Below are 12,365 nucleotides of genomic sequence, written 5' to 3'. Positions count from 1 at the left end.
TGATACTCATTGAACATGTAGAAACAAAATTTATTTCAAGTTCAGTTGAAGAATAGATCTGATGCTTTAGCCTATAGGTGTTAAAACTTCAAGAAAGTCTGGGCCTTTTTTTCATCCTAAGTAAACTCACACCAGATTGTGAGCCACAAGAAGGATTCTACGTTACAGAGACAATTATCCTGTAAGGTTCTTTGGCTCAGAGTATATATTTTCCACAGGTATACTCAAAGTTGTTGCCTCCTCATCTTATATATTCTGCTTATGATGAATTTCTTGGATTAATGTAGTAGTGTAATTTCATGTTGCCTTTATCTGTTTGTATATTCTTTTCTCCTAAAAGTACTCATTACAGGTTAATTGGAAATGGTTCTTTTTGGCTTTATAAGCAATTTATAAACATTGGAACATGTATTTACTTATTCTTTATTATTTCTTTTCTCAATTTATATTGCTCATGTCTCTATATCTAAGATGAATTCAAAATTGGGTCTTGTTACTTGGCCTTTTAATATCTTAAAAATATTATAATGAACAAATATGTCAAACTTTTTATTATAAAATATTCTCTAAGGTTTATTTAACTATGTATTTTAGGATATTGGTGCTGGAAAAGGCAAATACTATGCTGTCAATTTCCCAATGAGAGATGGTATAGATGATGAGTCATATGGGCAGATATTCAAGCCAGTACGTATTATTATTTTAAAAATTGAAATGGAATTTTAAAATGTTATTAGAGGTATTAACACTTGTTATCTTGTGCATAGATTATCTCAAAAGTGATGGAGATGTATCAGCCTAGTGCTGTGGTATTACAGTGTGGTGCAGACTCATTATCTGGTGATAGGCTTGGCTGCTTCAATCTAACAGTCAAAGGTAAGCAATTTAAAGGGTGATATATTCAGAAAAAATGGTTTTTCTTCTTCCCAAATATTTGCCATAAAAATTCTCATTGTAGTTGTTTGCCTGCTGCTTTAACGCTGAACTTGTGCTTTGTATTTTTCTTGGGTGTTTGTCTGTTGTATATATGTTTTACTACAGTTAATCTTGTTTGAGTAAATTAAGTCTTTTTTTTGTTTGTTTTGGTAGCTGATCAGTACAGGTCTTTTTTAGTTTGTTAGATTTATATATACATTTATACGTAAGTAGTTTTATAAGGCTTGTTGCAGTCCCAACAGGGACAACAACTTTCCATGTTTTTGTTGATTCTTTTGATGCTTGCTTTTCTCCAGATAGCATGCATACTTTGTTACTTAATTGGATTTTTAATTTTAGCCTTACATATTCATTTCCCATCGTGGAAGAAGAGGATTTAGATTTTCTCACCACTTTGTTCCCAACATGCATGTACCCTTCCCATGTTTTCATTTTTACATATCAGAATTTTGGTTGTGTTATTAGTGTTTACAGCAGCAGCATCTTTAAAACACTTCTAAGCTATTCAGTTTTTGTTTTCTGCATAATTTGTTTTTTCTAAATTTTTTATTTGCTTAGTTTTCTCTTTGTTCATAACTAAACTACCAGTGTCTAAAATATTTTCATATGTTTAGATACATCTAATATTCTATCAGTTTTACTTTCTTGAAGTACTGCCTTCTGAGATACTACTGTTTGTACTGAGTATCTTCTGTAGACATGGCAGGACATAGAGCTGTTCTTTGCTTCTCTGTTGTATTGGATCCCCCCAATTGCTGTGTCCTCTATTTTCCTCTTAATTTTTCTCACATTTTGGTGGAGTACATTTTCAAGTAGCTTGCTAAGAAAAGTTATGTGGGAGATTGGGAGTACTGCACCAAATACTTACATTTTGATCAGGTGTTGAAATTAACATATGATTGAAGTCTAGGCCAAAGCACGATATTACCATTGTGGAATGAATTTCTAGGATTTAATAAGTTCTTAAAATTTATTTGTGGATCAGAAATGACTTACATGGATTTTGCATGTGATTTTGGAGTTTTTTTCCATGTGAACTTTAGGTAACAGGTTGATATTCTGCTTTGAATTCTCTCATAAGATGTGGAGAATTCTCAAATAGAACCTTTTTACAGAATGACTGCTGGCCTAAATAGAATTGAATAACTAAATATAGATATTAAAAGTTCCTTTATTCATTGTTATGGTTGCTGTTATACCAGCCAGCATTAAAATTATGGTATAATCTATTATTCTGCTTTGTATTTGTATTAAGTTGAACCATGTGAAATTAATTGTCTCTTTTCTTGATAGGTCAAAAATGGTCTAATAGCAGTTTCATATTTTTGAACTTAATGGGTTTAATAACTTTCTGTTACCCCAAAATGGATATGCGCTTCCTAAAATAATCTTCCTAATGTACTCTTAAAATGTGTATTAACTGTCAGTTTTCCTATTTAACTCTTTCAAAGTCCTTAATGTTTTTGTACTTAAAAGTAATAGCTTTCATAATAATAAACTGCAGCATTTTATTCATCACACTAATGTGAGAGTACTTCAGAAAGTCATGGAAACATTCGTATTATCTTTATTTATTTTTGCAGCTGGCCAGGATCTGAAATTTGTATTACCTTTTAATTCTGTTTTTTTCCACGAACTTCTTGAAATACCCTCATAAATCTACATTGTATTTCAACTGACTGATAGAATTTCAGTTGTATGAAGCATATAAGGATATTTGTAATTCCAGATCTTAAACTTGATTCTAAGCTTCTCCACTGCCAGCTTTAATTGAAATTTCTCAGGTCTGCTAAAGTTGGTTTCCTCCTGTTCGTCTTCTTTCTACCTTCATTTATGTTCCTCCTGTTGTGTTCTCTCCCATTCTTTATTTTTATGGATTTTAGCCTTTTAAAATTCCCTTTATAGTCTTTTTTTTTTTTTTTTTTTTTCCCCCTTTATAGTCATTTTTGTCAGGTATGGGGATGAAAGAAAAGTAAATATTTTTGTTTAGCCAGCTATCTTTACTTGGAAGTCTGAAAGTTAATTTTTACATTTATTTTATCTTCAAAAATATTTAAATGATTATAAGAAACTCATGTTTTTCTAGTAGCAGTAATAAAAATTGTGTTGTGTGAATCATGCAATGAAACTGTTGAAGAATACTTAATGAAAATGTTCACAGTATAGTTACATGAAGAGAACAAATAATTAAACTTTATAAAATTAACTAGGAATTGGAAGGGAATATTAAAAAACTATCTTTGTATGATGGGGTTTTAGATGGTTAGTTTTTTCTTTGTACCTTTTTGATTTTTTCTTAATATTCTTCCACATATATAAATATCCTTTATAATTGAGGGATTTTCTTTCTTTCTTTAAAGATTAAGTTATGTGCCCAAACAATATTATTCCAAGAAGTTACTGGTAATTTATAAATGATTATTGAACTGTGACATTTATCAAGAGGAAATATTTGGTTTTATATTAGGTTTATTTTTATATTCAAATTTCTATACATATAGCAAGCCTCCAGCGTGCTTAGGTCTGTGGTGACCTTATGCATTCCTACTGTGCTTGCCAGAAGAGTTTTGAAATAGTTTGAGGCCTTACTCTGCTCCATCCAGGGCAAGGTTATAGAAATTTCAGACAAATGCAGAAAACAAACAAATAAATAATAATAATGTCTATTCATAAAAGTTTGTTGAGGTTTTTTAAAAATAGTAATAGATATTAATTTTAAAATCTTTGATAAGTTAAGAAAATTATCCACAATACCATTGCTGTAAGATAACCCAATTAAACTTTGTTGTATAGCCTTCCATAGTTTTATTCTAACTCTCTATAGGGAGAAATGGTAACAAAAATCCATTTAAATTGTGCATAATGTTTCACTGTAACCTGATTTTTCCCCAGTGTTATCTCACATGAACATATTCCTATATTAATATAAATATGTGTGTATTTATATTTTAACCTTAATAAAGTTGTATATTTGATTTGTCTATCAGGAACACTTGCTAATAGCCAGTTATGTCTTGTTATGTTATGTGTTTCATTGTATGAAAAGTATATAAGGAGTTTTAGACTAGAAATTTCTTGAATTTTTATTCTTTCTTTTTAAAATACTTAGAAAATTCATTTTGGTTGAGTAAAATTGTGTTTGCCTTTATTTTCTATTTAAAATTAACTTTTCAAACTATTACAATGTGCAGGTTTTGTTGTTACCACAATTTTTTTTTTTTTTTTTTGGCTTAGGTCATGCTAAATGTGTAGAAGTTGTAAAAACCTTTAATTTACCATTACTGATGCTTGGGGGAGGTGGATACACAATCCGTAACGTTGCTCGATGTTGGACATATGAGACTGCGGTTGCGCTTGATTGTGAGATTCCCAACGGTAAGTGTACTTAGGATAACTTTATTGTATGAACTGTCAATATATGGAAATAGATGGGTGAATGATTAGAATACAAAACTATATAAATACGAGAACATTTACTTCATGTTCACTTTTAAACATTTTCTTTGGAAATATTTTACTACTTGAATGAATCTGAATTCTGTGTATGGATTTGTGTGAAAACTGAGTTTTCAATATGTACCTTTATTTTATTTTTAATAGAGTTGCCATATAATGATTATTTTGAGTATTTTGGACCAGACTTCAAACTGCATATTAGTCCTTCAAACATGACAAACCAGAACACTCCAGAATATATGGAAAAGATAAAGTAAGAAATCTTTGAATTGTTTTGATAAATATTTCTTCTTGACAAACTTTAGGAGACTGTAGAAAGCCAAGTGCAGTGGATCCTTTTAGCTTTATACATCAGATATTTCCTTTGTTTTTTTTTTTTGCAAAACGCTTTGAAACCTTAAGATTATTAATTTATTTTTTAAGTTAATGGAAATGTGTGAGCTTCATAGCTCAAAGATATTTTTATTTTCTATTAGTTGAAATGTATTTTTAAATTGCAAGGGGCAGCATAAGTACTCTTGCTTTACATTAAAGTGAAACTTGTTTTCATTGTCTGAAACACTTTGTTAAAGTTTTATCTCCAAGAACGGAGTGTTTAAACACTTTGTAGTACACAGGCAAGGTTTTGTGCCCTTTCTCTACACAAGCTAACTGTACGACATTAGACAAGTTCGTTTGCCTTTTGTGCTTTAGTTTCCTCATTGTGATGGGGGATAAAATAGTACTTACCTTGTAAGTTGTGAAGATTAAATGAGTTAATATAGATAAAAAATCAGTGCTATTATTTTAATTCATAGGTTAATAAACTAGATAAAAGATGAAATTTTTTGCATAATATTTCCTCTTGCATATAAGAGGAACGTCAAAAAAATTAAATTTTGTCTAATAAACTTTGCATGTGTAATTAGACAGCGTTTATTTGAAAATTTGCGCATGTTACCTCATGCACCTGGTGTCCAAATGCAAGCTATTCCAGAAGATGCTGTTCATGAAGACAGTGGGGATGAAGATGGAGAAGATCCAGACAAGAGAATTTCTAGTAAGATAATGCTTTGATGTATTCTGTTAATTTTTCTGGCTTATTAAAATGACATTTCAAATTGAAGGTTTTAGTGGCCCAATACCTTTACTATAGGTCATGGTTTGTGAGCATACTACTATCATTATTATTTTTTTCCCATTTTTAATCTTACATAGATTTAGCTTCCTGTTGTCTCAAAGCCTGATTTGAGTTTCATCAGTTTCAGTTTATATGACTGTACATTTATGATTGAAAGTTTCCAGAAATTAGCTATGTAAGTATATTTGGGATTAAATTGGAAAACCTCCTATTTATCCAAAGTAGTATGAGTTAAATAATATTAAGCACCCTCTATTTGATTTTACAGCATTAATATGATGGTTAAATTTATAGTATAATAGTATGCCTATTGGTAGAAACATTCTAACATATTTGGTATTAATGATTTTTAAAATTTTGTCTTACTTTCCCTCTCAGCTCTGAAATAAAAGGCTTTTGGTATATGGTGAAAGGTATGGGTCTAGTTTCATTCTCCTACATATGAGTATCCAGTTTTCCCAGCACCACTTGTTGAAAAGGCAGTCTCTTCCCAGTATGGAGATTTGCTGCCGTTGTCAAAGATCAGATGGCTGTAGGCATATGGATTGATTTTTGAGTTCTCTATTCTATTCCATTGATCTGTTTGTCTATTTTTATGCCAGTACCATGCTGTTTTGGTTATTATAGCTTTGTAATGTAGTTTAAAGTCAGGTAGTGTTATGCCTCCAGCTTTATTTCTTTTTGAAAGCACAGGCAGCCAAAGGAAAAATAAACAAATGGGATTAGATCAAACTGAGAAGCTTCTGCACAGCAAAAGAAACAGTCAACAGAGTAAAAAGACAACCAACAGAGTAGGAGAAAATATTTGCAAAATATACATCTGACAAAGGATTAATATCCAGAATATATAAGGAACTGAAACAACTCTACAGCAAAAAACAAATAACCCAATTAAAAAATGGGCAAAGGAGCTGAACAGGCATTTCTCAGGAAGATATATGAATGGCCAACAGACACATGAAAAAATGTTCAACCTTACTCAGCATCCGGGAAATGCAAATCAAGACCACTTTGAGATACCATCTCACTCCAGTTAGGATGGCTAACGTGCAAAAGACTGAGAATGATAAGTGTTAGAGAGGTTGTGGAGAAAAAGGAACTCTCATACACTGTTGGTGGGGCTGCAAAATGGTGCAGCCTTTATGGAAAATGGTATGGAGGTTCCTCAAACAATTGCAGATAGATCTACCATATGACCCAGCTATTCTGCTGCTGGGAGTATACCCAGAGGAATGGAAATCATTATGCCAAAGGGATAACTACTCCAGTATTTATTGCAGCTCTATTTACAATAGCCAAGAGTTGGAACCAGCCCAGATGTCCATCATCTGATGAGTGGATAAGTAAACTGTGGTATATCTATACAATGGAATACCACTCTGCTATAAAAAAGACCGAAATACTACCATTTGCAGCAACATGGATGGGCTTAGAGAAAATTATATTAAGTGAAACAAGTCAGGCACAGAAAGAGAAATACTACATGTTCTCACTTATTTGTGGGAGGTAAAAATAAATAAATAAACACAAATCAAGGGTGGGGGGGAAGAAGATAATAACCACAAAAATTCCTTGAACTATTTAACTCAAGTGAAACAGATATGATGTGGTGGGGGGTGGAGTGGAACGGGTAAAGGGGCATGAAAATCAACTACAATGTGTATTGAGAAGTAAAATAAAATAAAAAACTTCTTTTGGAATTAAAGAAAAAGTAAAGCTTCAGAAAAAACTAATTCACGTTTTCCACAAACAAAACATGGAAGAAAAAAATCTTCCACTGGTATCATTTGGTTTGTGCAGTACAGTATTCTTGAAAAGTTAACTGAAAAATGTATATATCAGAACAATTTTTCTGTTGAGTTTTCTTGTAGCAAAATAAAGCTTTATTGCCAGTGGCAGGGGGTGGGGGGTGATGAAATAAAAGGCTACTTTTAGGTAAAGACGTTACTCTCACCCACTATTAGCAAAACATAATTTTTTCCTCCCGAGTTTTGCCTTTTTAAAAAAAAGAAAGATCCACAATTTCAGATCAACTGTTTCTTTCTAGATCAAAGCTAAGTTTCTAGTTTTAGGCAAACCATTTATTGTTTAAGTCTTAAAATCATTAAGCATCCGTTGTCCTGTATATTTAAATGTGGTAACTGGTTAGTGCATTTGTATGAGTGTGCTGTAATGATTGTAAAATCTGTGACTATTTTTGTCAAAACTTATTAAAATCTTTTATATATCAGTTCGAGCATCAGACAAGCGAATAGCTTGTGATGAAGAATTCTCAGATTCTGAAGATGAAGGAGAAGGAGGTCGTAGAAATGTGGCTGATCATAAGAAAGGAGCAAAGAAAGCTAGAATCGAAGAAGACAAGAAGGAGACAGAGGACAAAAAAGCAGGTCAGATTTCTATTTTGGTAAATGTGTTATAATTGTGAGTTTTAAAAATAAAGCTACATTGCAAATTTTATTTGACCTTGAAGTTAATTACATAAGTATCAGAGTGGTGGGTGTGCTAGGTAGATGACTCTTTTCCCATTCAAGTGGTGGTTAGCTCTTAAATATCTTTCATGTAAAACTTTCTAAATGTTTTTACTAGCATTTGCTTTTATAATATAGGAAACATTACCTTTTCTTCATGACATAGATTTAAAATAGTGAGCATTGCACTGTGATATCATCAATTGGGTTAGAAAGAGAACAAAGTAGATATAAATCTATTTGTAGTCTGTGAGCAGAGCTGAAAGTCTAAGATGATTTTTAACTACCTAAAGTTTATTTAATGGGAATAAAACACAAGAGTTAAATTATTCTTAGACCAATTTCACCATTTTCAAAAAGGTCAGATAATGGACTTTGTTCAGATATTGAAAACATAAAAAATTTGAGACAAGATAAGAAGGGATTTAGGAGCTGGGCTAGGGAGGAGATAGTACTTTCTGATCTTAACTTACTTAAATATGCTATGTCAGCTTTAGGCAATTGAATTTGCTACCAGAATCTTGTATCTTTTATGAGTTCCAAGAACATTTCTACATCCCTCTGACATTTTATTTAACACATCATATTATAGCACCTTATTACAGGATTTTATGTCTTCCTGCTAGATTGAGCTGCCTGTGGCTAAGGAACATAATCTCTTAAATATTTGTATTCTCAGCAATTGGTGCATTTCCTAATTCATGGTGATGAGCACAAATTTTAGATGATGTATTAATTTTGATCATCTTGTAGCATGGGAGAAGCTGATTCAGAGATACTGGTCCAACATTCTTTTCTTATATCTATCAAATTAAAATTATGTGAGTAAACTGGCCTTTTTTAAAAAAAAGCAAAAAACCATCTTTTCTCTTACTGTCAGTATATCTTCTTAGCTAGTTTTTTTTGTTTGTTTTTTGCTTTTGGTGTTTCTAATCATTTTAAAAATTTTTATCTTTTCTGTGCTTTTTAATAAAAACTGCTTTATTTGGTAATGGGGCTCTTCTGATAGGTCCTTGCAATTCTTAAAATTTCTCAGCCTACAGAAAAAAGAAATATTACCCTAGAAGACTCTTTTAATTTTAACATTTGTATATATTTGTGGGGGGCATAATGTGTTGTTTCAGTGTATGCTTATACTGCACAATGATTCACTTAGGATAGATAACACGTTTTTGTATCCGTTATTCTACCACCTCTCCTCCCATACCACCTCCACTCCAAACCTCTGGTGACCATTCTACATGCTACCTTTTTTTTTAAAAAAGATTTCACATATGAGTGAGATCATTTGGTATTTGTCTTTCTGTGCCTGACTTATTACTTCACTTAACATGATCGTTTCCAGTTCCATCCATGTTGCTGCAAATCATTGGCAATCATTTCTTTTTGTAGCTGAATCGTACTCCATGGTGTATATTTACTCCACTTTTTTATCCATTTATTTGTTAATGAATCTATCAAAACCTATAGTGGGTGCCATTTTTTCTCTCTTCCTCCCCTCCCCTATCCTGCTTTGGCACTTTGAGTTAAGTTTACATAGTCAAAATTAAGTCACAAGTTGAAACAAACATAAAGTCTATGTTGTCAACATGTGTGTTTGTATTATAGGTCACACCAGTTCTCTGAAATGTCTGTGTAGAATACCTAATAATATTGATATTTTGCTATATCCTTATTATTAGGTCTTTGCCTCACAACTTTGGTTTGTGTGCTTATTTAAAGAAAAATTTCAACACATTTGGGATAACTTTTTTTTTTTTTTTGCAGTCTTGAGTTTATAGTTACTGCTATGTTTAATAAAAATAGTAAACTTTCAGTATTCAGTATTTATTTAGTGAGGGTTAAAAGCTAAAGGTATAAGCAAGCAGCAGGATTTAGCTGCTTGTGTCTCTGGGCTCATTGTGTTAGATCTAACTCTTCCCCTTTCTCAAAATACTCCAGCCATATTAGTCTTTCAGTTCTTTCTTCCATCCTGTCAGTTCGTTCTTGCCTCAAAAGTCCTTTAAATTTTTTGCAGTTCAAGATACTTCTTTTTCCCCACCCAAAATCTATTCATTCTTCAGGGCATCTATCAAATATCACTTCTTCTTGGTAGCCTTTTCTGACCACCCACAGTGTGCTGTGTTCATGTCTGCACTCTGAAGTTCTTCACAGCACCGGTCCCAACTAATAATGTGATCCCACAGAACCAAACGTTCACAAAGGGCAGGGATTATGTTATTATGTTGACACTTGAACCTCTATCATTTAGCACAGCATCTAACACAAAGCTTATTTAGTTATTGGATTCATGAATTCATGAACAGTAAGATTGCATATGACAACTCTTTATATTTTAAAAGTAAAGCATATTTTAAAATAGAATGTATGTATTTTTATTTCAGAGTTGATTGTAATCTTTTCTTAATCTTTGTTTTTAGATGTTAAGGAAGAAGATAAATCCAAGGACAATAGTGGCGAAAAAACAGATACCAAAGGGTAAATGATATTCCTTATCTAGAAATTTGTATATATTATAAAAATTATAACCACATTTATAAAAATAATAAACATACATTATTTGTACACACACACACACTCTCTCTCTCTCTCTCTCTCTCTTTCTCTCTCTCTCTCTCTCTCTCGAAGTAATGGACTAAACCTGAGAACAGCAGTAAGTTGTATGAAATGCACTGATTTTAGTCTGTTTTGGTGCATAAGACAACATAATGCCGTCTTAGCTATCAGTTTATGTCATCCATTTGACTGCTCATCTGTTATTTAAGTAGCTTGCCTTAAAACTACAAAGACTTGTACTCTTGTACATAATTTATCTGATGTCCTTTTTTGTTATTAACTGTTATATATACACTCATGGTTTTCAGGTCCTCTTATTTCTGTATTCATGTTTTTAAGTGTTGAGAGAGGTAAATTGAAGAAACGGGCTAAGAACACAATTGTTAACTAAAAACATAATTGACAGTTTTTTGTCAGAAAGCATGTAAATGTTCACACAATTTTGTGCTAGCCTTTGCAGAATAGTTGGGAATAGATTATAAAACCACTAGAAAAATTAAGGCATTTATTACTCCAAAAACACTTAAGGCATTATCAGCCAACATGTTTCTTAGCCTGAGCCTACAGGACCTGATCAGTAGAGTAGGGCAGTACACTCATACTGAGGTGGTTCCATTTTTAATATTTCACATTGCCTCTTTTAACAGAGCCAAATCAGAACAGCTCAGCAATCCTTGAATTTGAGAGAGTCATCAATTTCAGGAAACCTTTTAAAAAGTGAAAAATACTGGGAGAAAAAAATGTTTTCTTTTTGAAGACTTCTGGCTTCATTTTATACTACTATGGCATGGACTGTATTTATTTTCAAAATGGCTTTTTTCGTTTTTGTTTTTCTTGGCAGGTTTTATTGTGAGTTTTTCTAATTATGAAGCAAAATTTCTTTTCTCCACCATGCTTTATGTGATAGTATTTAAAATTGATGTGAGTTATTATGTCAAAAAACTGATCTATTAAAAAAGTAATTGGCCTTTCTGAGCTGATTTTTCCATCTTTTGTAATTATCTTTATTAAAAAATTGTACTTGGACTGTCTTTTGTCTGTTTATTACAATAAGAAATCTTGTTTTAGAGGCTAATTATGTGACTGTTTCTTTAGAATTATAATACATTGATTAAAACTTCAAATATTAGTTCTTATTACAAAAGAAATTCTACCACCTTGCCCTCTATAGCTTAGCTGGTTAATGTGGTGAAGACTGACATCTCATTGTAATTTATCACTGAAATTAATGGTACGGGCTGTGGAATTGAGATATAGAAACTGGAAATGGAAATTCTGAATTGAAAGAAGAAACCCATGGTCAGCAAAGGAAGCTGTAGCTTCCATGTTGAGCTATATGTGAGTCTTTTTTGCCACCCCACTATGGACCAAGCACACAAGGAATTGTATGGTTGTGTTTGATCACAACTTGCCTGTATAATATTGTCAATTTAAAATGAAACTGGCTATTTAACAGCTTTTACTGAATTTACCTGGCATCCAGATTTCGCTGTTACACCTAGGCTTCTAAGTCAAAGAAACAAATACTTAAATAAGTGATTTATCATTCAACAACTATTTGTTGAGTGACTACCCATTTTAAGACTTTGGAAATGCAACTGAACAGAACAGAAAAATGCATTCACCCACAGCTTACATTCTAGAGGTAGGAAGCAGACAAATGGGATGATTTGTACTACTGGGACAGGCAAAAGAGAAAATAAAATGTTTTAGGAGCTTGCCAAAATCAGGTGAAATCTCCCTCTTTGCCAGACCCAGATGGATTCTTTTGAGATAAAAATTATAGAATGCTAGAAGACAGTTCAGTCAAAAAATGTCTCTCTACAAAC

At 32.1% G+C, this 12,365-nt stretch overlaps 1 protein-coding gene and 1 non-coding gene across 3 annotated transcripts in view; both read left to right on the top strand.

The window, feature by feature from the left end:
* The window catches only part of HDAC2 (histone deacetylase 2), a 32,114-nt gene extending 20,659 nt beyond the window's left edge, over positions 1 to 11,455 (top strand). Inside the window, exons 7-14 of one of the 2 annotated variants that reach the window (XM_063096957.1) lie at positions 595 to 687; positions 768 to 876; positions 4,171 to 4,311; positions 4,537 to 4,645; positions 5,301 to 5,431; positions 7,744 to 7,899; positions 10,401 to 10,458; positions 11,184 to 11,453. In XM_063096957.1, the coding sequence (XP_062953027.1) occupies positions 595 to 687; positions 768 to 876; positions 4,171 to 4,311; positions 4,537 to 4,645; positions 5,301 to 5,431; positions 7,744 to 7,899; positions 10,401 to 10,458; positions 11,184 to 11,214 (828 nt within the window). In that variant the 3' untranslated portion in view covers positions 11,215 to 11,453. Of the gene's footprint in view, positions 1 to 594; positions 688 to 767; positions 877 to 4,170; positions 4,312 to 4,536; positions 4,646 to 5,300; positions 5,432 to 7,743; positions 7,900 to 10,400; positions 10,459 to 11,183 lie in introns of both variants that reach the window. The other variant, XM_063096956.1, reaches the window with a different exon arrangement.
* LOC134379380 (small nucleolar RNA SNORA9) lies at positions 3,435 to 3,567 on the top strand. The gene has a single exon (XR_010023779.1). It is a non-coding gene; the product is annotated as a small nucleolar RNA SNORA9 (small nucleolar RNA).
* Positions 11,456 to 12,365: the final 910 nt, after the last annotated feature.

This window comes from Cynocephalus volans, chromosome 5, assembly GCF_027409185.1.
Source record: "Cynocephalus volans isolate mCynVol1 chromosome 5, mCynVol1.pri, whole genome shotgun sequence".
In the NCBI taxonomy this organism is placed as follows: Eukaryota; Metazoa; Chordata; class Mammalia; order Dermoptera; family Cynocephalidae; genus Cynocephalus; species Cynocephalus volans.
The sequence above is the reverse complement of the archived record's forward strand: the minus strand, read 5'-3'. Positions and strand labels throughout refer to the sequence as shown.